Below are 24,236 nucleotides of genomic sequence, written 5' to 3' on the forward strand. Positions count from 1 at the left end.
GTTCCTTTCTAATGAAATCTAAAACCAATTCCAAAAAGCAATAAAGCAGTTCTCCTGGCCCCAGGCCTGGGGGCACAGAGCACTTTCCCAAGGTCTTGGAAACCCTAAAGCAAGTCGCTGGCATCTGAGATGGTTTCCAAGCACTTTGCAAGCAAGGACAGCTAACTGGGCCTCATTCCTTCTCCAGCTCCTCTCCAAAGCCAACTCCCCAGTCCTCACCCACCCCAGGCCTGTGTCGGGTAGAGGATAAGGAGCAGAAGTGGGGAGAGGAGACTGCAGAAGGGCCCAGCCAAAGGACATGTGAGGCCAAGCTCTGCCTGAGCAAGCTAGGGCCGAGGGAGAGGATAGAGTAGAGTGTGGGGGCACAGAAAGGCCGCTCCTGGAGGAGTGGCAGATCCTGTGGGTCAATGGCGCCTGACTCCAGACCCCTCCACTCCAGAGGAACAGGCTGCATGGCTCCATGCTCCAAGCACGGAGAGAGAGAGAGTAGAGGGGCAGTTATACCTGATGACAACAATGACGCCATCAAAGATGTTGTAGGGGTTCTTGATGTAGCCAAAGGGACCGTACACGAGCAGCTTCAGCAGCATCTCCAGGGCAAAGAGGCTGGTGAAGACGATGTTGCTGATTTCCAGGGCGTTGGTAAGCTCCTCGGGCTGGAGGGCAGGGTAGGGTATGAAGCAGCTGCAGCTTGTCCCTGAGCCCCTCATGTCAGTCCTCCCAAACACGGGACCGCAGGGAGAGGAGGAGCAGGAACAGCAAGCTGGGGGAGGGGCCCATGGTGGTGCTGGATGCTCAGGCTCATGGGGAGAACCCTCCCCGACAGGGTCCATGAGGAAATGCATTCAGGGGCAGCCACCACACAAAACCCTCGGCCCCCAGCCCTTCCCAGCTCTGGGTCTCAGATCCTGGGGCCACAGCCTCACCTGAGGCTTGTGCTGTGGGTTCTGCCCACCTCCTGCTGGGATCTCCGAGACCCATCCTGTCCTTTGCTGACATGTCAGCTCATGGGCCCAGGCTAGCAGCGCTGGCGACAGTGCTGGCCAACGTCACAGGGCGATTGCCAAGGCCTCACGCGCATACCCAGTCACACAGCCACACGCAGTCACACGTGCTCTACAATTACTCTCTGGACTTGGCAGCCTTCTCTTGAACAACTGTTAGCTACACTGCTTCCTGCCAGACACACGCACACACAAACTCTCACACACACATACCTATGCATACACACACAAACACACACGTGCACACAAACACGTGTACAAGCATACACATGCACAAACACACTCACACAAGTACACGCACACACACGCAAACATGCTTACAGGCAGAAGGGAGACCCCAAGAATGGTTGTCATAGACGAGGAGGCACCTGAAGCTGCTACCTGAGACTAGGACCCCTGGGTTAATTCTCAGCCTATCCTATCAACTCACTGTGAGACCTTCAGCAGGATTCGCAAACTCTCTGGCCAAACATAAAACACTGGAGGTAATTACTCTTATGCCCCTACCTAGGGCCTGGTATTGGAACCAAGGACATATCCAAGAGAGGTCATCAGAACTAATGACAAACTTGATCTCATCTCCTGTTCCAGCTCACTAGTCACCCCCTCCTTCCTCCTCCTTTCATTATTTTTTTTTCCTTTTTTCTCCCCAAAGCCCCCCAGTACATAGTTGTATACTCTTCGTTGTGGGTCCTTCTAGTTGTGGCATGTGGGATGCTGCCTCAGCGTGGTTTGATGAGCAGTGCCATGTCCGCGCCCAGGATTTGAACCGACGAAACACTGGGCCGCCTGCAGCAGAGCGTGCGAACTTAACCACTCGGCCAAGGGGCCAGCCCCCTCCTTTCATTATTAAGTGCCTACTGCATGCCTAGCAATGCACCGGGTATTACAGGAGCTGCACAAGCATGCCAGCCATGCTCCCTGCTCCCAGGAGCCCAGAGTCTAGCTGGAAACAAGTTGTACACACACAAAACAGCTGAATAACCACAAGAGGCCTTAGATGCTTCAGAGCCAAAATAAATTATCCAGACAGTAAATCCAAGAGTTCAGGGGAGAGAAGGCGAGGGAGGAGCACACGGGGAAAGCCCGAGTTGGAGGCAGCACTTGAAATGAACTCTGAAGAGTGAGTGAGGTCTCGGAGAGAGATGGGCAGGAAGACAGCACGGGTCGAGCACAAGGAATGAGCCTTGTTTGGGGAAAAAGGGAGAGTCAGTGGGGGCTGAGGGCTGGGGATACAGGGTGAGATATAATTGGTTCAATGCAGCCCACTGCCCACCTGATGGGGTGTCTTGATCACCCAAAAGCCCAAAGTCCATAGTAGCCGCTCAAGAAGTATGAGTTAAATAAATAACCAAACGAAGCCTTAGTCCGTCAGACACCTCCCCCTGTTTACCCAGCTGCTTCCTCTGGCTGGCTGCCCAGGTAGGTCACCCAAGCATGGAGCCAGGCCCTGGGCACCACCAAATGTATCCTAATGGCCCCAATCCATGTGGCCAGCCTGGGCGAGAAGTGGGGAGAGCTGGTAGGAAGGGCCTTTTGACTGGTGGGTGGACATGTGTGGGGTCAATGGCTACTCAGAAGGAGACCAGCTCTTAGCTTGTGCATGGATTCTTTCCAAAGGCAGGGCCCAGGGAGCAGAGCCAGGATCAGCAGGCAGGGCCTCGAGCCAGCTGTCCAGAGAGTGAGTGGCTGTCGTGTGGGCTGGTGTGGCATGGAACCCATTGCTCTAGCAGATTTTGAGCGAGTCTTTGCTCCCCAGACTGCGAGTAGGGACAGGAAGAGGACTGTCACCTGACCTTGTGAAGGGGGTCACAGAGATAAGACCTTTAGTCCCTCCACATGAGCATGGAGCAGGTGGTGGCGAAGGGGCCACTGGCATGACAGATAAAGCCCAGGGCTCAGACTCCTCCTGACTAAGTGGGCCCCCCCACTCTGTGCTCTCAAGTCCAGTCTGCTGGGGAAGCCATGGTCAGTGAGCCTGCCTCCCGGTCACTCTGCCACCTGCCCTGCTTCCTATCCTTGCATTGGATAAAGATGATGAGCACAGACCACACAGGTGTGACGCTGTGCAGTTCCCTGGCTCACCATGTGTGTCACCTCATGCCATCCACACAACAGCCATCACACCCTCGTTTAACACATGAGCAGAAGAGGTCAAGAGATGGTGAAGGACTCATTCAAAGTCACAGGGCGAGGAGAACCAGAGAGTGGGCCCCAATCCCACCTCACTCTGATTCCAATACTAGATTGTCAGGATGCAAACCGCTCCCGGGGGACAGCGGGGAGCCCATGAAGCCAGACACGTGCATGGACTGAAGACCTCATGTGTCTTCTAATGTCTATAAAATGATATTTCACATGAGCACAGATGGACGAATGAAGAACAAGTCGATGTGAAAGCACAGCTGAGGTGCACTAACAAAGAGGGGCTTTTATGGCGCATAAATTATACCCCAAAAAAGGTACCAAAAAGAAAAATTAATCAAATGTTTTTTTAAAAAGTAGCTGAAAGCATTGTAGCTTTTTGGATCACATATTTAGTCAATCAGTGGATCATAAAAGTACAATGACTGCTGGGCGTGGAGAGGGAGGGTGTTCTAGTCATTTCCTGGTGTTACGGACGACAGGGTTGCTGCAGCCTGAACCCAATGGCTCACAGACACACACATGCCCCACTCACCTGCACACCAACCAAGAACCTCATCAGAAGGGGTGGTGGTGGTGCAGGGCGCCCCCCAGGCCTGCATCACTGTCCTTGTCAAGGGGGAGCGGCAGCAAAGGCTGGAGCCCCCACCCGGCCAGTCCAGGCAGCTCCAGGACTGTAGAAGCCGGTAGAAAGGAGGGCCGGGCACTCTTCTGGGCCTGCCCTCGCCCACCTCACTGCACACACTTAGGGGCAATGCCCCTTCCCTTCCAGGGCCTCCGTATCCCCAGTGATCCCTGGGAAAAAAGCCTTCCCCCGCAGACAGCCAGGTCTGTCCAAGTTACTAAATCGGAGGCTGGGAATGTTCCGCAAACTCAGGATGAGGACGCAGAGACACAATCTTAGCAACACGGTTGCCCCAGGGACCAGAGCTGCGGTCAGGGCCACTGCAGCTGAAAAGGGACAGGGAGGGAGCCAACTTCTGTTACTACCCTCCACGGCCCCGCACTGTGAATACCTTCCTCCCAGGACTTCATTTCCTCCCTGCTCACAACCAAACAAGGGAGGGACAGGAGCCTCCTAGATGGCCGAGGAAACTGAAGCTCTGAGAGGTATGGTAACTTCATGGAGGTTACACCGCTGGCTTAGACAGGTGCAGAGCTAGGTCTGCCTGCACTTTCCTCTGCATCTTTCCACACTGCTGCCCCCTCTCCCCTGACAGCCCATCAGACACACACAAGCCCATCAGGGGTTACCAGCCTCCCCTCACTGACTCTCCCCTGCTGCCAGGAAGTCCTTTCTCAGGTCCAGACTGCATCCTCCCTCCTGTTCACAGATGTCGAGGCCCAGTGGGGGCTTCAGCGAGTTGAGGCCTGGCAGCCTGAGTTTCTCCCACCCAGAGGCCCCAGGCTCTTCTCTGGGCTGATGCTAATTGTAAATTTCCCATCTTCCAACACTTCCCTTCCCCTCAGCCTGCCACCTGGAACAACTGCGGCCCCAGCTAAGCTGCTAAGCTGTTCAGTACTTCCCAGCACCAGGCCCCTGAAACTTACAGCACCTCCATCACCCAGCCCTCAAAGAGCCCACGGTGTGCACACCCTGGTGGTAAAAGGTGGAGTTGAACCTGAACGCAGGAGGCCTGCCAACTCTGAGACTTCCGACCTGTGTGACCTTGGGCGAGTCCCTTAACATCTCTGATCCCCGGTGGCCTCTTCTGTAAAACAGAGTAATACTACCACATGGCAAGTCTGCTCTGCAGAACACAGGAGTTAAAGCCTGTGAAAACGCCCAGCCCAGAGCACGCTCAGGTGGCCCTGTGGGCACTGCCAGTGGAAGCAGGCCTCAAACATGGCAGGAGAAAGAGCCTGCAAGGCTACAACCAAGCACCACACTGGGGGTCAAATCAGGAGCACCCCAGGAGCTCAAACCCAGCGGAGATCAGTGGGCCAGTGGGGCAGGCATCCCCATCTCGGGGCAGCACGAGCAAAGGTGCCGAGGAAGGAGGGTGCAGGGACCAAGAATCAAGTGGTCTGCCCTGGTTACAGGGTGGGAGGGACCCGTGGGGGACAAGGTTGCAAGGTCAGCAGGGCCCAGGCAGAATGGCCTTGACTCTGCTCCATGACGCAGGCTGGACTTGCCTCTGCCCACAATGTTGCCATTGAGGCTTCTGAGGGAAGGGAGGAGATGTGCAAAGGAGTGTATTAAGAAGATTAATCTGGCTGCAGTGGTGGCAGCATGCAGAGGGCTTGGAGAGACCAAGAGATGGAGACCAATTAGGGGATACTGCAGCGGTCCAGGCAGGAGGCCTGAGAGCCAGCTCTGGCTGACAGTGACATGCAGGGAAGTCTCAAGGGGGTGAACAAGCCAGACCAGAGCTGAGCAGAAGCCTGGACGAGTCACCCCAGCCCTGCCCAAGCGCCACTCCCACCCCCATCTCCTCAGCTCCCACTTGCTCCACTGACCCTGAAATCTCTGCTCCTCAGCTCACCTCACTTCTGCTTTTGACAGTCCTGCCTGCTCCTCCCACACATCCAAGGGAAGTGGTCCAGATGGACCGCAGTGATGGGGTGAGTGTCACTGGGTCAGTGGGAGGCGAGTCTTCAAGGAGGTGTGGGAAGTCAGGGGACACCTGAGTGTAGGAGGTTTCCAGGAAATCCCACAGCCCTCATCACACAGGCCTTGCCCTTCGCTGTCCCCATGGATGCTCTCCAGCTTGGAGCTTTGCCTGTCTAAACATATCTCCTTCAGGTCCCTGGTGCGCACTGGGCCCACCGTTAGGTGTCATTGTGTCCCAGTGCCTCCTAACCAGGGGATGGCTTTAGCCCCTCCCTACAACCTCCCGCCAGCTCCCTGAAGCCACCCCAAGTAAACACACAAGCTAAGTAGGCACAGGGCACCCACAGTGCTCACTCGGCTTGGAGACAGCGAACCCAAAGCCCTTGCCACTTACCATTCTGGAGCTGTGGCCCCTGCCCCTCACCCGCCCACACAGCCTCTCAGCCCGGAGTCTACGGTGAACTGTTTAAAGGCTGTCCTCAAGCCACAGACCTTAGAGGGCTCCTGTGCTGCCCAGTCTCAGCCCAGGTAAGTCCCCACCCCCTCTGCCTCTCTGCTGCGGCTGTCAAATTGCTGAGCATCGCTAGAAAGTCACGAACCAGTGCTGACTGGACAGGCGATGCCCTGCTGGGGGCCCCATGGCCGCTCCGTACCTTTATTCACTCTCCTCTGTTGCTGGTCTCTCCCCCAGGGCTGCCCCAAACCTCCCTCTCCTTGGCTCCCATCCCCACTCCCAACCTGGCCTCCTGCTTCATGGGGCTCTGCTTCCCTCCCGAAAACAGCTCTGCGTCCTGCAGCCTGCTCATCTCTCTTCCCCTCTTGGAAAGGAGCCGACCCCTCCTCCACCTGCACCTCCATCTCACCCCCGCCCCCGGCTCCCCTGGGCCGCATTCCATCCCATCAGTTATCCCTGGTCCCCCAGCTTCTCCAATCTCCTTTCTCCTGCCTGAAGGCAGAAACCTTCAGGGAGTCCAGGCCCATTCACCCCTGAACCTCGGGCCCCACGACTCCAGCTCTCTCCAAGCCCTCTTCCCAGCCCTCCTCTTAGTGGATGCCTTGGCAGCATCTGAGCCTGCTGCCAGCCCTTCCTGCCTGATGGCCGCCTCCCCTCACTTTCCTGACCCTGTGTGGCCACCTCCTGCCGTCCTAGGACTCCTCCCCTGCTGCCCTTCTCCCCTCAGGCCAGCGTTCCTCAGATCCCAGTCTGATCCCACTCCCTCCCCTTGGCTCCCCCCTCCTCGGCCATCTTCACCTGTCACTGGAGTGTAGACGACACTAAACAATCCCTCCAAGCCCTAGGCTCCTCACCCAGCGAGCCTGGCCGACAGCCTTCCCAGGAGGGCCCACGGCCCCTCCAGGGCAAATGCACCACGTCCACCCTCTCACCTCCTCTCCCAAACTCCCTCTTCCCGACTCCCCAGCTCCATCACTCTCCAGGATTCTGTCCCGAACTCTGCGGTGATCTGGGAGTCACGCCTGCCCTCATCCTTCCAGCAGCAGGTGCCTCGGCCCACACACCCTGCCAATGGAAGTGCTGTCCCCCACCCCCACGTTCTCCCTGCCACTCCCATACTTGGGGCCCTTATTGCCTCTGATCTGAGCGACAGAAATAGCCTCTGGGCCCCTCCTCCAACCCAGCCGGCACCTACTGGAAGCTCCGGCTTCCTTCAACACTGCTGGACTCATGTCAGTCCCGCTCTGACACCTCGGGTGCGGGTGGGGGGAGGCAACACGGCTGTCCTTCACAGAGTCCCATGTCACCCTGTGCATTCCCACGCCAGGCCGCTGAAATTTCCTCCAATCCCTCCCCGCAGACCTCTCTGCTCCCAGCCCCAGCTGCCAATCCCACTTATCTTTCAAGGCCCCTCTCAAAAGGCCACCTCCTGCAGGAAGCCCTTCCAAATCCCCCACCTGGTGTGAGCATCTCTCCTCTGCCCCAGAAGCCTCCCTTACAGCATTTGGCATAATCATCCGTGAAGCAGAACGGACTTTTCCGTTAGAAACTAAGTTTCTCAGGCGCTTCTGGCTCTGCCCCCCCAGCCTCCTGCCGTTCTATTATTCCATTCCAGCGTGCTGTGCACAGGAGGTGCTGCCCGTGGCTGCTGAATTAGAGGAGCCTGGAGCCGGAGGGAGCCTGGAGGAATGCGAGCATCCCCTTCGCTGGCCACCAAAAGCCACCCTTCTCCCTCCCACCTGGAGATCCTTCGAAAGTCTGGGGCCAGGGCAGCTGCAAAAGGATTATCATCCGAAGTCCTGCTTGGCCCCCAGCCCCAATTCCTCAGCCAGGGCTCCTCTGCCTGGAGGCCATGGACTCCTGGGAGGCCCAAAGGATAGGCTTGGGGTGGGAGGAGTCCATAAGCCCTTGTCCTCACAGGCCACATTTGGGGTGTCTATGCATGTATGTATTTTCTAGGTAGAGGGTCCCTTGCTTTCAGAAGAATCCAAAAGGAGTCTGTGAACCCCCTCAGAAGTTAACACCTACCACATCTGGACTTTCCCCCACCCCACCCCCAGCTTCTCTCGCCTTGAAGAGCCGACCTCACTCACTTATAAATAGAAACCCTCCCTGGACACGGATCTAGAGTGACAAGATGGGCCCAGAGTCTGAGCAACGAGCAGAATCATCACCTGCCCTGTCCTCTCCCAGCCTGAAAGGCCGTCTACTCTGGACCCTCCCTCTCTCCCATCTGTAGCCCAGGAGACCACAGGCCGCCTGTCCCTACCCCAACCCCACACATGCTGTTGTCCCTCTTCTAGAAAATGAGGCTAGCCCCTGTCCTCAGCAAGCCACAACCAGGAGGGGGATGATTAGGAAGCTCCTGTGTCCCCAAGACCCCATCCCTACACCCTCCCCTCCTCCTGGAGGAGCCTTGCGTCAGTGCAGACCCAGGTGGAGGCAGGGTCCAGGAAACAACCTATCTTCTGAGCTCCACAGCCTACTGGCTATGTGCCGGGATGTCCCACAGGCACCTTGTGTGCAAAGTCCTCCAGCCCAAATCTGCTCAAGCCCCAGTGCTCCCACCCCAGACAGAAAAATAGGTGTCACCCTTGCAGCCTCCTACCCCCAGATATCCAGTTGGTGATGAGTCCTGCAGATTCAGACACCTGCCAGGTCTTCCCAGCCCTCACCTCTCCATCTCCAGGGACAGAGATGTATGAACTGCCTGGACCACTGTAGTAGCCCTCTCATTGGCCTCCCTGCCTCCTGTCTGGCCTCCCTGCCTCCTGTCTCCCCTCCCTCCCTCCTGCTCCCCACATAGCTTCTGGAAGACTTTTGATAGAACGCAAACCTACTCATATCATTGACCTGCTTAAAACCGTTGTTAGGAACCTATTATCTTCAGGACAAAATCCAAACTCCTTCCTGTGCTTCTCAGGACCTGGCCCTGAGTTTTTTTCCAAATTCAACTCTTGTCACTTGCCCATCCCAGCCCCCACCCAGTGCCCTACTCATTCTGAATTCCTTATAAACCTCTCATTCTGATGTCTGGTGTCTCTGGCCCTCCCCTAGGCTGTGCCTTACCCTCCACCCTTCACTGGGTACATCCCACTCTTCCTTCAAACTCAGCTCCCAGGCCAGGTCAAGCCCTCCCTGAATTATTTCCCCAGGCTGGGTCACAGGCTACTCCTCCGTGTATCTTCTCTGAGCATGTACTACAAGTAAATGGGACAGTTGACTGGTCGTCCTCTCAAAGTGACTTCTTTGAGAGGATGGATGCAGTGCCTCAGACTCAGTGGTGTGCTGGAGACACCTTGTGCACATCTCTTCCCATCTCCACATTCAGTGACATCATGTTGGTGGCTTGAAATTGGCCATGGAGGGAGCATTTACACCACGGAAATTGGCAAACACTACAGACACCACAAATCAGAACATTTTTTTCTTTTTCCTTTTTAAAGGTCTAGTTATTAAACCTTTATCAGCATGCCACTGCCTAGGCCACCTCCCATGCACAGGAAATGGTGTGCAATGGATGGATGGATGGATGGATGGATGGATGGATAGATGGATGGGTAATTCACAAGTTCTTCGTTCCATGTACTGCCCCCTAGTGGATGGGCACACACATGGTCCCCCTCCATCAGATCATCAGGTCCCACTTCCTCCCCTTCAGTCATATTCTTGCTCCCTCCTCAGTGTTCTGTGTCCTCCTCACCAGGCCCTCTGGGCAAACCAGTCCTGCCAATTATCTAGCAGTGGTGGGTTAAGGGGTGGGGAAGCAAGAGAGTGCGGACAGCCTGGGACCTGCTTTGGGTAGAACGGGGATGATAAAATGGGGGCTTCTTCAACATCTCGAGTCAAGACGTTGGTAGAGGAGGTCAGGAGTGGCACTACCATCCCCAGCAGGGAAACTGAATGATGGGTAAGGTAGATGACAGTGGGAGAGGATAGGCTGGAGAGGGCGGCAGCAACAGGGCTCCTCCCCCACGGAAGCACCAGCAACACCCTCCCCAGAGCCCCCAATCTGATCAATACCAGGATGGATGGACACAATCGCCTCATTAAGGGCATCGCAGGGGGACCAGGAGCCTGTGGCTATTGCCCCTCTCAGCATCTGCTGACACTCTCCCTTGCTGTCTCTCTCAGCTCTCTTCCTCAGCTGGCCCCACCTCTCTCCTCAGTCTGCGAGGCTCCCTCTAAGCCTGTCTCTGTCCTCATCTACATCTGGGGTTCCGTCTCTCTCTTCAGCTCCCAGTGTGTATCTCTCTGTCTCTGTCACCCCTACGTCTCTGTGCCTCCACCTGTCTCTGTCTCCTCCCCGTGAGACTCCATCTCCCCCTCTATATCTCTGTCCCACTTGTCTCTGTGTCTTTATATCTGCCTCCCTCCCTCTGGGTCTCCGTCTTGCCCTCTGTGCCCCCATCTCTGTCTCCCTCTTTCTCTGTCTCTGTCTCCTCTGCTGTGTTTCCATCTCTCTCTCTCTGTCTCTGTCTCTCGGCCCAGCATCTCCTCACTCTCCTCCCCACCCCCCCACCCAGCCTGCTCAGGCTCCGGGGCCCAGATGGCGGGACGTTCACGCCGCAGTGCCTGCAAGCACAGGGCCATGGCTGCTTCTGGGACGTCTCACCACCCCCAGACTCTGAGCCTGCCGGGCAGCAGTCAGTTATCCGTCCGGCCTGCTGGGGACTCCCACTCACCCCTATGGGGCCCTCGGCAACCAGGTATTGGGACAAACGCCTCCATGGAGCAGACATGGTGCTACCACTGAGTAGGGACTCCCTGCTGCTGAGGGCTTGGGGGGCCCATCCCTGACTTTCCTTAGGAATTTGGGCAAGGAGATGCTGCAGGCATCCTTGACTGATCGTTTTTACTTCCTCCCCAAGGGGCTGTTCTTCTTGACGTCTACCTGAAAGCCCTCTTGCTGCGGCTTCATCTGCCCTCAGTTTCTGTGACTCAGCTTCTTCCCAGTGCAGTTAAGCCTCCACCAGCAGCATCGGCTGGGCAGAGATTGCTGGGCACGCCGTCCCCCAGGGGGAGGCGCTGAGGAGGTGCACCCTGGGGGAGGGGCATCTGACCAGGGCCAGATCTGAGGTGAGGGAGAGGAGGTTGACGTCAGGCTCAGGAGCTGGGGTAATGGGAGGTTAGGGGCTTTCATGACGGGTCCCTGCAGCAGAAAATGCTGCCCCTGCCAGCCCAGCGGAGCAGAGTGCCTCTCCCCGGGAGGCTGGCTGAGCGGGCTTGTGTACACACACCCACGCCCCATGCGCCTAGACACAACACGCCCACCACAGTGCCACACTCTGCACCTGCTGGCATTGTCACCCGTGTCCTGCCCCCCTGCACCTCACCTCCAGAGGGAGGGAACAGGGCATAGCTGGCTGTTCAGGCAAGAGGAACAGGCCACAACTTGGTACGATGGTGATGGGGGAGGGCTGGGGCTGGGGTGTGCCTGGCCAGACGGGGCAGTTGGAGTAAGAGCTGAGTGCTCACAACACGGCAGAGAGAGAGTCAGCGCAGTGGGGGGCCGGAGCTTCAGATCCCCCTGAAAAGTGAACATTTCCCATCGCCTCCAGCCCCGGTGGATCTATGATCCCCAGCCTCGACCCAGACCCCCTCTCCCCTTCCCCTGGGCACCATTCGGCAGAGCCCAGGCCCCGCCCTGTGGTCACTCCCCCGACACACACCCCTGCAGGCGCCCCCTTCACACTCCAACCCCAACCCGCCTCTACCCCTGATTAGGGGGTTGGGGAGGTCCGTAGCCACGGTTCCATACCGGGAAAAGTCAGGTTCTGGCGGCCCAGTCCCCTCCCCGAGCCCCAGGGAGGCGAGAACATAGACGAGAAGAGCACAGAAGGGCCTGTGGACTGCGGCACCTGCCTGCCGCCTCCCTCCTTTTCCAGGAATCAGCCAAGGGGGTGACCTGGAAGGCCAAACTGGGAGGAAGGGCTGCCTTCTGGAAAGAACCCTATGCTCCCACCCCTAGTCCGTGTAGGGGGTGGGAAGTCAGTGGGGTCCCCGAGGCCACCCCTTCTGTCCTCACACAGCTCTGAGAGGGAGAATGCCTCCTGCCCCTCAGCCCAGATCCCACAGCTTGCAGCCATTGGCCCCACAGAACGAGCCGCTCCTTCTTCCACACGACAGCCCTTCAAATATTTGGAGACAGCTTGCCAGTCCCTGCTGAGCCTCCTCTTCTCCTGACTAAACATCCTGCTTCTTAGAACGATTCCTCAAACGCAATGGTTTCAAGTCCCCTCGCCATGCTAGGCCCTCTCATCCACCCAGCGCCGCCTCGCTCACAGCAAGGCTCCCAGAATGGAGGCCAGGAGCAGATGGCCTCCCGCCCGACCCCGATATGCCTTGCTTCCACGCAGGCACAGCCACCAACCCTCCGCTCCTCCCTCCTACTGACCCGGCCTCCTTCTGCCTCTAGGCAATCCCACCCAAATACTGAATCAGGTGAATGAATGCTGAAGGGCCTGGCACTGCGCTGGGGGATCCCCCGACACCTTCTCTCCCCACCATATCTCCTCCAAAGATCCCAATCTCTTCTAGTGATTTGTCCCTCCAAAGAGGCCTTACCCACATCTGATGCTCAGCACTCATTCAAATCCTTCAAAGACCTTCTCCTCTGAGAAGCCTTTCCAGATAGCATATGCCCAGCTCAGACCCTGTCCCTGCCCTGGGCAATCTCCATACTCAAAGACTGAGTGACATTCACTGGTTGTCACTCTCCAGAGTCCCCATGCATTGCTGCATCTCCTCGTGTCCTCCTCCCTGCCCTGCAGGCTGGCAGCATGAAGAGGAAATTGAACACAGGAGGAGGGAGGCAAGGAAGGGAGGGTCCCCAGCCCCCAGGACGGTGCCCGTGCCCACACCCTACCTGCTCGTGGTATTCGATGCCCATGCTGAGTGTGTTGACCAGGATAGCAATCATGATCCCCCGGCCAAAGTACTTGCTGTCCACAATCTTCCGGAAGGTGTCACAGATCAGCCTCCAGAAGGCCAGCACAGAGTTGGGCTCCACGTCCAGCCCCAGGTTCCGTCGCCGCCGGCTGTGGGGGTCCCGGAGGTCGCCATGCTGGGCTTCCTGTGTGAACTCATAAACCGCCTCGCTGTCTGAATCAGGCATCTCGTGGCCTGCGAGCTCCACCTCCCCTGCCCCCGCCCGGGCACAGTAGGGGCAGCTGTCGGGGCCACAGGCTCCACTGTCTGCCTTCAAGCAAGGGCTGGAGATCTTGCAAGAGCGTTGGCAGGTGCCTGGGACAGAAGGGGAGAGGTTAGAGGTTCCCGGGTTTCTTACTTGGGGTGGCCCTTCCCTCTGAGTGTGCATAAAATGAGTGGGGGAGTTGGGAGTTGCTACAATGAGGGGGTGCTAGGCACTTAGTGGGCCAGGAGAGGTGAAGGCCCTGCACCGTGGGCAGTCCTGAGCACTAGACTGCCTCCAAATGCCCATAGCATCCCACTGACAGTCACCGCTGGTGTCCTACGGTTCAGACAGGTGGCCGTGATGTCCTCTGAGGTCCTGGGCAGCTCCTATGCCCTAGGAGCCTTCAGCAAGGAGCCTAGACTCTCTCACCTTCCCAGGGAAGCCAGCCCTGAATCAACACTCCTCTGAATAGCATTTTCCAAGGCATTCTTAAGATACACACCCACATGTGTGGTCGTGTGCATACACCAGACACGTACATGTGCACTAGATACACAGTTACACACACATACATGCAGCGCCAGACACATGCGTATCACACAATGCATGTGTGCCAGGCACATGCACACATGGGCACTCATACACACCAGACACCTTCATGCACACATACACACATACCAGACTGCATAGCGACCTATCCCAAAACATCAACATCCATTTAAATCCAGCTTTGATCATAGAAGATGAGAGCTGAAAGGAAACTCAGAGACCACCCAGGGGAAGCATGGACTCGAAGGCACCAGGCTCAGGGCAACGTTTCCCCTTCTGACTGCACACAGGAGGGCGTCAGTAAGCACCCACTCACAGCAACGACGGTCCCAGCCCTGCCTCTCACACAGGAGGGGGCTGAAACGTGCGCGTGTGCCACTGGCTTGTGTCCCGTGGCAGAGTAGTGGAAGAGCTGGCACAAGAGCCTTCACACTGCGTTCTGCGATGGCACCTTCCTGTCCCAGCCCACATTCCCACATAACATCCCACAAATATACCACTTCTCCCACGTGCCGCATCCTTCCTGAAACACAGGCCCTGGGCTGCGGCTACAGTGAGTCTGCCTGTGGAGGAGGGCCTGCCGCCCCGTCAGACTGGGGGCCGCCCACAGGCGGTGAGCAGCTCACTTCCCCTAAGACGCTGGGTCCCACTCACAGCCACTTGAGGACTTGCTGCTTCCCTCTGGGGAGGGGATGAAACTCCTGTTTACAGAGACCCCTTAGCATGGGACACAGAGCTGGCCACAGTCACCCACCATTACCCCTCTGAGCCTTGCAGTATAGAGCATGGGCCTCAAAGTCAAATGGTCCTGAGTCCACCCTTCACCAACAGCACAACCTTGGGCAAGTCACGCAACCTCTCTGAGCCTCCTTTTACTCATGAGTGAAATGGGGACAATAAGAAAGCTTATCACCTAAAGTGTTGAGAGAATCCAATGGGATTCTGCCTGCAAAGCACATGACAGGCATGCAGCAATAGGTCCACAACTGTTAGGCATTATTGCAAACAGCTGGAGCAGAACACACAGCACAGCTCGTTACACGAGAGTTATTGTTATTATTACAATGTAGGGATTATGATTCCCATCTTAACAGATGAGAAAATTAGGGCTCAAGGAAGTGATGTGACTGGTTGAAGGTCCCAAGGCTGCAACTGGAAGAATGGGAATCTGAGCCTCGTCCTTCTGACTCCAGACCACCAGTCTTCGGTGGGATACCACCCAGCTCCTGGGCGAGGGGCACCAAACACGCCCTCACCCAGAGTTCTCACCTGTACTATGTGTCTCTAGCAGCTTGTGCATGGAGCTGTAGGGCCCAGGTGGGATGTTGAGGCTGGTGAGGGTAGGGGGTCCAGAGGTGGGGGCCACCTCCACTAGCGCCTTGTCCTTCAGCATCTCTGGTGGAGGGCTGGTGTGCACAGTGGGGTACACCTTCCCACTGCCCACAGTCCTGCCTGATGCCTCAGATGGTGACCTGGGAGGGGGTGCCTGGCAGCGGACTGGCTCCAAGTGGCAGTCGGCATGGTAGAAGCTGTGCACAGATTCTGTGCCCCCTGGAGGGCCCCCAGAGAGGGCGGGTGTCGAGGGTGGTGGCAGCATGAGCTGACGGGACCCGTTGGCATCCCTGTCCTGGATCTCCGGGCTGGCCCGGGGGGCCCGAAGCGTCCCATTTCCCAGGTGATAGTGGTGGTGATGGTGGTGGTGGTGGTGCACCAAGTGGTGGACGGATGGGCGGCGGTGGGAGCGAGAGCAGCTGCCGCTGGGCTGGGGCTCTGGGCCCCCTCGGGGTGCCGGGCTGCTCAGCAGCCCAGCCCGCACGCCCGCTGCCCGGGAGACTTGGGCCAGCCTGCGGGCTGCTTTACGGAGGATGTACACCAGGTACTTGAGCAGCTCCTCATAGCAGCTGCCTGGCTCAGAGAAGCTGGCCAGGGTGCTGGCGTTGGACAGGAACCGCACGCGCTGCTCCCGCATCAGCTGGCTTTCCCGCTGCTTGGTCTCTGAGAACTGGGTGGCGATCACCACCAGGCACAGGTTGATCATGAAGAAGGAGCCCACCTGTTGGGGTGGGGACAGGAAGAGGAGATGTCCTGAAGAAAAGGGAATCACAATGCCAGCCACAGTGTACCAAGCACTTCCCACGTGCCAGGTGCCGGGCTCCATGATTGCCTAAGCCTGATCTCATTTTATTCTCAGCATCGTCTCAAAAGGTGACACTTTTGTTATCTCCATCTTACAGGTGAAAAAAATGGAGGCTCAGCGAGGTCAAGGAATTTGCCCAAGATCATTCAGATAATGCACAGCAAAGCTAAGACTTGAGCCAAGCTCTGTGGAATTCCAAGCCATTGCTATTGATCACGATGCTGTCCTGCAACTCTCTGCCGCTAAACACGCTCATCCTCGGAGAATCTGAGCACTCCGCCCCAATTCCCATTAGGAATAGAGAACGCTGTGGAAATGAATGCAATATTGGGGACGTGTGGTTTTCACATAGGATTCAATCTTTGAAATCTTGGTAAAAACATTGTTCACAAGACTCCTGCTGCTCGTCCCAATTCTAGCTGCGTGACCTTGAGTGAGACCCTTAACCTTGGGGCTTCAGTATCCTCATGACCATTGCCTTACCTGTATCCCTTTTCCCTGTTCCCTCCCCTCCCCCAGATGGGCTGAACCCTGAACCCATGCCTCAATTTCTCCAGGACTCTGGGATGGCCACTGCTGGAACAACAATCTAGAATGAAGGAAATGAATATTTATAGTGACAAAGCAGATTTTTTTTTTCTAGATTGTGTCCTAGTAATTATGATAATTAGCTTCACTAGTGTGATTTCAGAGAGCTGTTTGGAAAGATTTTTCAGGGGGTGTGTGGGCGGGTGGAAACCAGGCCCCTTACCTCCCTGTCTGCTTCCTTCTCCTGCCCCCAAGCCCACAGAGAGAAGCAGAGTGAAAAGACCACGTTTCTGCTTCCCCAAGCCACTGGCCCTGCCACCCGAGGTGACGGTGGGGGGATGGGGACAGGCCTCCAGCCCGGGCACGCTTCCGCACCAGGGAAGCTTTCAAGGGCAGGAGAGGGTGGCCTCGAGGACTTGCTCTTTCTCAAGGCCTACCCTCTGACTGTCACTCACTAAGAGCTGCCTGATTCTGTCTCCACCTCTCTCTGGAGCTTGTCCTAGGTCCTGCCTAGATCTTAATCTCTCTCCCTCGATAGCTGGTCCCCCTGTCTGGCTCTGCCACTGGCCTCTTGATGACACGGGGAAAAAGGCTGCACTTGGAATCGCTAGCCTGGGGTTGAGTTCTCAGCTCCAGTCACTTACGCAGCCCAGTGACCAAGCTCAGAGCTCTCGTTGAGGCGATGGGGCCACAGTCCCTGCACCTCACAGGGGACTATGACGATTAAGCAGACAGCAGATATTACAGCACACTTCAGCAGCAACGCCCCTCCCAGCAGGATTAATCCACAGCATGCAAAGCCCACGACGGGGTCAGACAAATGAGGAAACGTCAGTTTCCTCATCTGCAAGTGGAGATGGTAAGAGGATCGTGGTGGGGATTAAATGCACCCGCACATAGAAAGTGCTTAGAGCAGGGACTGTGCATAGTAAGTGCTCAATAAATACCAGCTATAAGTAGTAACAATTACATTATTAACTACGAATGGTAGTGATTAAAACGATTAAATATTGCTACTTTTGCCTCTGCCTTCTGCCCTCGTAAAGTCTTGGAACTTCTGAGCTGGAAGGAACAAAAGATCAGGCAGTTTCTCAACACCGAATGACAGGAATTTGGGGTGAAACAATTCTACAATTCTTTGTTGGCAGGACTGTCATTTCAGGATGTTTATCATCTCCCCTCTGCCCCCCAACAAAATGCCAACAGTCCTGGTGAAAAATAGGACCACCCTTTGCCCCTTCCAAATGCCCTCTGGGAGAGGCAGCATCACCTTGGGTTGAGAATCATCCATTTTACTGATGAAGAAATGGATGCCCAGGGTTGGGGCTGCATGGGGTTGTAAGTGGCGGTAAGTGACAGTCAGGCCTTGACCTTAGATTCCCTCCTGACTCGTCACAACAGGTGCCCTCTCTGCCTGCATCTCTCCGGGACTTGTCCTGAGACCAGGTAAGCCTTCCCCTCTCTGATTGCCCCACCTGTTTCCCCAGGATCCCCCATCCCCATGGGGGCCTGAGGAGTCACTCACGATGATGAGAAGGATGAAGTAGATGAAGTTGTAGAAGGAATGAGCATCCATCACGAAGTACATGATGTCGACCCAGCCCTCCAGCGTGATGACCTGGGGGGGTTGCAGAGGGGCAGGCTGACTCTGGGCCTCCTAGAGCCTCCTGCAGCCTCCTCCAGAAGCCCAGAACCCCCTCCCAACCCCGAGAATGACTGCTCCAAGCCTGGACTGTGTCCTGGCGCCTGCGTTCTGGAGAATCTCCCAGCGCCCAGGCTGCCCCACCTGGAAGATGGCGATCCAGGCATAGCCGATGTTGTCGAAGTTGATGGCACCCTTGAAGGGGTTGTGCTCCCCTGCGGAGCAGTTGGTGTAGTACTGGTTCCAGTTGACACAGGTGGTGTTGCTGGAGCTGTTGTAGGCCTCGTAGTCCAGGCCGCAGGGCGGGCCGCCGCCGCCCTCCCCGCGCAGCGTGGGCACGCTTCGGCAGGAGCGCATGCCATTCTCGCGCGGCTGGGAGCAGATGAAGGGGTTCTCGTCCTCGTTCTCCGTCTGGTAATAGCGCTCCAGGTCCACGCTCAGGGGGCTGCGGAGGGGACAGGGATGAGGTGGGAGCAGGGTTCTCCTGGGTGAGGGCCCGGGAACGGAGAGCTGGGTCAGTGCACTGAGGCATGCAGGATGACAGGGCAGGGGGCAGAGTTGGGGACAAGCACCGGGCAGGGGCAGAAACATGTGGGTGTGCATGGGGGGTGCCGGGAACATGAGGACTGAACGTGAAACTGCAGAGTCAGGATGTTAGAAGCTTACATCCCAGAGCAGTGGCTTTACAACGTGCCTGCCCATTAGGCTCACTGAGGGGCTTTTCAAAATCCCCGTGCCCAGGCTAAACCCCACACCAATGAAATCAGAATCTGTGGGGGTGGGACCAAGGCCTCAGTACATTTTTAAACTCCCCAATAACTCCAATATGTAGCCAAATTTGACAACCAGACATGTCACCAGTGTGAGAACAGATATGTCAATACCAACAGGGACTGAGGGAGGTCCCAGCCCCACAACCACTCCCAGGTCACCCCCCACACCGGGCACCACTCACAGGGTGAAATTCTCGGGCAGGAAGCATCGGTTACGAAGCAGCCCTGCCCACAGCTGGACGCCGACGATGCCGAAGATGAAGAAGACGAAGAAGCAGAGCAGCAGGACGTTGCCCAGCATGGGCAGCGTGTCCAGCAGCAGCGTGACAAGGATGCGCATGCCTGTGGGGTCAGAAGCCACGCTGGGGGCGCCAGGCTGGCCGGGCTGGGCTGGCTGCCATGGGCCTGGCAGCACTCCCAGAGGGGGCCCACCGGGCCTCTGAGGCTGAGACGGCCTGGCTCAAGCTGGAGGGGAGACCGACAGACACCCCTAACTCTGTGGGTAGCCCTTGCAGCCCCTAACCCCTACCCATGAGCCCTCTCTGCCCGCCCATGTTAATCAGTGCTCAGGACCACCAAGGATGAGCCAAAGTAACTGCGGCTTCCACTCTCCTGCACTGCATCCCTCCTAACTCTCCCAACATCATCATGGGTGCGGATTTCTCCCCCAATTTACAGACGAAGATCGAGTTTCAGAGAACTGACATGACTTGTCCAGTATCACAGAGCTGCTAAATGTAGGTGCCAGGACTTTCTGCTTCCGAATCCCACTCTGCAACACACACACACACACACCCACACACACACACTCCCCTCCAACTTCCTTCTCTCACCAGACACAGTCACCTGACCTTTTTAAATTATCACCATCACAGTCGTTGGGGAAACTGAGGCAGAGAACCCAGGAGGGACGTTAGCAGGCAGGAGTCTCACTTTGGGAGCCAGTCCCTCAGCAGAGGCCTAGATGCCCTGCACTTTACTATGGTTCTGAGCCCCCTGCCCCGAGTCTGTTCTCTGCTTGGTCCAGATCCCCACATCAGGGCCTGAAGAGACTCAGGCTGACATCTCCAGTGGCCATCAACTAACAACCCCTTCCATAGGTTGAGCCACCACAACCCCGCCCCGACAAGCCCTGTTACAGATACTGCCCTCCCTCCCTACTCCAGGTCTAAGACCCAACCAGCGTTTGAACCAGCCCCCAGGCAACCAAGCCCTTGTCAAGCACACAGACCTCCAATGGCTGGTTTCTACCCCCAAAGTGCCGCTCACGGCCCCCTGCCCCCTCCAGGGAAAAAGCTTCTAAGCAGCAGCTAATTAACCCTCTTGGTGACTGCCGCTGCCCGGCCTCCGCCCCTCCCAGCCCAGTCTTCTCACTCAGTCCCTCTCCCCCTCCTGCAGCCCCATCCCCCTTCAGCTCCTCTGTGCTCCAACTGAGATCAATTCCTCAGGGTTTGCATTAAGGGAATTACACCGGTGGTTAGACAGAAGCCTATAAATCTGCCAGCCGTCACCTGGGGCGGGAGAGGAGGCACAGGCATACCCCTCGTCTAGAGCTCCTGTTAACACCAAAACACCCCAACGCCTGAAGGATGCACCGAACAGCTCTCCCACCCAGAGGCAGCTGTATCTCACCCAGAAACACACACACACAGATACACACACGCGCACACACACACACACACACACAGCAAAGGGGGCTGCTGCTTCATCAGGCGCAGAGCCCCAGAAACATGCCCCCCCCACTCCTGGGACTGCAGCAGGGACCATCTGCAGCTTGTGTAGGTTGGGGAGTTGCAAAGGGGGCCTGAGTAAGGGTGGGGGGGCAGGATGTCGGGGGAGCTAGAGCTGCCAAAGCTGCGCTGGCTCGGGAAACCAATGCGGTTTAATTTAGATAATGGTCCCGGCAGTCAGTTGCTGCAACGGGTTGGAAGGGGGTGGGTGGGAAGGAGGAAGGGGACACGGGCAGGAGGGTGAGGCACAGAGTGGCCTTGTCTTGGGAGTAGTCATGCTTGGGTGGCCAGTGTGGTCTCACCAGGGAGAATCAGACTGTGTAGGAGGCTGTTCTGGCTAGAAAAGGCCATCACACTTTGCACCCACTCCTCCGGGCCCGCCAGCCTCTCCACCCCATTCCCACTCAGCCCTATTTCACTGGAGGGAAGGGGTCATCTGAGACATTTCTGAGACTCTGACCCCAAATCAGGCAAAATGAGGGGGAAGGGTCTTTCCACGCAACTTTCACAGTGCCACAGCCAGGTGTGGGGGCTCCATTTGGCCCATGACCCCCAACTTGAGCCCACTCAGCCCTTCTTTGATGGGGTCTGCCTCAGAGTGCCAGGCCCTGATGTGGCCTGTAAGTGGTCACAAGGTAGGGGTAGGGTCTGAGATTTCCATATTTCTTCTTGGGGCTCTCCACCAAGGGGCTGAGGGCCAAGGGGTCACTCACTGGGCACCCGGTTAATGGCCCTGAGCGGTCGCAGCACACGGACTGTCCTGACAGCTGAGAAGCTGACGTTCTGCAGGTCCAGCGAATACTCCAGCATCCTGCAGGGAGGGGCCCAAAGGGAGGCCCTTTGAGTCTGAGGCCGCCGTCGGTGGGGGGGGGGGGGTCAAAAGAGGTCAATGAGGAATCCTGCTGTGGTGGGGCAGCACCACCTCTGACTCCTCCCCCTCCTCCACCAAGGAACCCCGAAAAGCCGGCTCTCTGTCTGTGGGCAAGGCCACCCCCAAGCCAAGGACAGACTCCTCATCAGAGAACGAACGGAGGAGGGTGTGGATGGAGGGGCCGTGGAATACAGAGAAGTCCAGACTCAGCGCTACAGACAGGGCAGCCTCGGAGCCTTAGCGGACGGCCAGGGAGAAAGTGGTGCTGTAAGTGGGCTGAGCTGGGGGTTGGGGCCGAGAACCCTGGCCCTGGGGAAAGGACTGATCTGATCCACTGCTCTCCCACCCCCAGCCCAGGCCCTCACCCTGCAATGACGATGAAAAAGTCAAGCCGGTTCCAAGTGTCTCCCAGGTAACACTTTTTCCCAAAGATGCCTAAGGCCACCATCTTCACCACCATCTCCACAGCGAAGAAGGCAAAGATGAAGTCATCAAAGGCCTGATGTGGGGACGAGAGTCTGCTGAAACTGAGAAGCAGGTGGGGGAACACCCCCACCCCCACCCCCACCAGTGGGGTCAGGGCGTCTTGCAGAGAAGGTGTCAGGATTATTAAGATCAGGAGCAGCCCCCTCCCCCACCACACACACTCACCTGCAGGATCCGGCAGCGCTGGGAGTCACAGGCGATGTCCTCGCACGGCCGGAACATGCCCAGGGTCACACAGTTGAGGAGGATGACCAACATGCTGATGCGCTCGAACCAGGTATCCAGGCGGTTAAGGAAACAGCTGGCCAGCCCCGGAGCCGAGCCCGTGCCCTCCCAGCCCACCCTAGCACCTCCTGCTTCTTGACCTCCCAACCCCATCGGAGACGCAACCAGTCGTGATGGGAAGGCCCTGGCCTACACATCAGACCAGTCCCCAGGTCCAGTCCCATTTTGGTCCTCTCACCTCTCTGGACTCTGCTTCCTCATCCGTAAATCAGGAAAAGCCACAAATACCCTGACTATTTGCACAAGCCATTTGGGGGATAAAATCGATCGTGCTTGTGGAAATGCCAGACACTGAGAGTTTGCTGCTGAAGCTGAATCCTATTCTCCCTACCTCACAGGGAAGATGTGAGAAGCAAATGAGATAATGTATGTGGATGTGTGACACAAACCTCAAGTCGGATTATGCCTGCCTTACAGTTTACCAAGCACGTTCGCACCATGCCACACTTGATGCTCACAACAGCCCCGTGAAGTATCCGGGGTAGATCATTTTCTTCCCCAGAACCTGAGGAAACTGAGGCCCAGAGAGTCAAAGACATGTGCTGAAGGTCACGGGACAAGCCAGGATGAGATGGAGGTTTCCAAGCTCCTGATCTGGGATAGCTGCTTCCACAGCGCTCAGGCATGCCGCGAAGGGGCTGTCACAACCATGCTGGCACCAGACAGACAGGCAGAGGCAGACAAGGGGGCCTGCAGCTGTAGTGCCCCTTCACCACAGCACCAGAGCCAGAGGCTGCCTCTCCCACCACCAGCCCCCTGGCCTCTCAAAGCCCTCAGATGGCCTCTAGACTCATTCGCACATTTAAATAATGAGGACCCACTACACACCAGGCCCCATGCTACGCATCAGCCCCCAGCCCATGCAGAATGGACAGTATCCTGTATAAACAGACTATGCCACCATCGCATCTTCTCATGGCTTCTAGCAAAACCCTAGCCCAGACCAACTAAAATGGACTCTGTTCTGCAGCAAGGGGGAGAGAGGCATCCTTCTAAACCCTGAGTCTTTCCACATAGCGGATTTTATTAAGGGGCTCACTTCCAGCCCATGTGCAGGAGAATATACAAAATGACCTGTGCACCTTAGAAGGTTCTGCGCACCAGACTCACAGATAAGTGCAAGCACCCTATTTTTCTCAAGGAAAATGGGAGGAGTGCAGAAGAGCAAAGAGACTAGAAACAAGCAGAGAGTGTGAGACTGGGGAAAAGAGTAGGCCTCGGGGATGGAGGTGGGGAGGGAGTCATGGCAACCCACGGCCCGGCCCACCAAGCCAGACTCAGTGGAGTGGAGAGGGCCCGAGCAGACGGACTCTTGCTGCCATAACCCCACTTCTGGAGTGAGAGGGCTTTGGCCAGGAACCCAAGGACTTTCCTCCTGGCTGGTCCCAGCCATACTCCATCTCTGTCTGGAACCTCAGACCATGCCCCTCCCCAGGAGCCCACAACTCCTCGATTCCCTCACAGCCCTCGGACCCCCTCCTCTGTCACTCAGGTCCTTCTCCCTCAGACTCACATCCCTTCCCGCTGACAGGTACTCAAACACCCCAAGGTACTGCAATTTCCCTAATCTCCACCTCTTCACAAGAATAAGAGTAAAAAAATACAATAACATAGTTCTAGGTTTTTGGGGTAAGTAGATGGAAGGGGAAATAAAATGAAGGCTCTGTTTCCATGGAGCTGTTTTCCTGGTGGAGCTGGAGCCCAATGGATCTCTCCCAAGAATAGGGGTCAGCCAGGGGTCACCCTGAAAAAAGGGGGACAGGGAGAGAGCTCCCTTGGGGCAATCATCTGGAAAGGAAAGGACACAATTACCCTCAAGAACTGGCCTGCTTTCCCCAAGCTCACCCCCTCCTCTCCTCTGCAGGGAAGGGACCAATATGTGCAGATATCTCTACACGGGGGAGTGGGTAGCTCTGGGAAGTGGGGCTCCTGGGATGCCTGTT

At 56.8% G+C, this 24,236-nt stretch overlaps 1 protein-coding gene across 27 annotated transcripts in view; it reads right to left on the reverse strand.

Moving 5' to 3' along the window:
• The window catches only part of CACNA1G (calcium voltage-gated channel subunit alpha1 G), a 63,389-nt gene that overhangs the window by 32,934 nt on the left and 6,219 nt on the right, over positions 1 to 24,236 (reverse strand). For 26 of the 27 annotated variants that reach the window (XM_044745473.2, XM_044745471.2, XM_070483029.1 and 23 more), the window contains exons 2-10: positions 22,174 to 22,285; positions 21,888 to 22,021; positions 21,365 to 21,462; positions 19,104 to 19,263; positions 18,293 to 18,593; positions 18,032 to 18,124; positions 15,111 to 15,894; positions 13,026 to 13,402; positions 505 to 656 (exon numbers count right to left, since the gene is read on the reverse strand). In XM_044745473.2, coding sequence (XP_044601408.2) covers positions 505 to 656; positions 13,026 to 13,402; positions 15,111 to 15,894; positions 18,032 to 18,124; positions 18,293 to 18,593; positions 19,104 to 19,263; positions 21,365 to 21,462; positions 21,888 to 22,021; positions 22,174 to 22,285 — 2,211 coding nt within the window. Of the gene's footprint in view, positions 1 to 504; positions 657 to 13,025; positions 13,403 to 15,110; positions 15,895 to 18,031; positions 18,125 to 18,292; positions 18,594 to 19,103; positions 19,264 to 21,364; positions 21,498 to 21,887; positions 22,022 to 22,173; positions 22,286 to 24,236 lie in introns of those variants that run through there. The other variant, XM_070483034.1, reaches the window with a different exon arrangement.

The sequence above is a fragment of the Equus asinus genome, chromosome 13, assembly GCF_041296235.1.
Source record: "Equus asinus isolate D_3611 breed Donkey chromosome 13, EquAss-T2T_v2, whole genome shotgun sequence".
Classification (NCBI taxonomy): domain Eukaryota; kingdom Metazoa; phylum Chordata; class Mammalia; order Perissodactyla; family Equidae; genus Equus; species Equus asinus.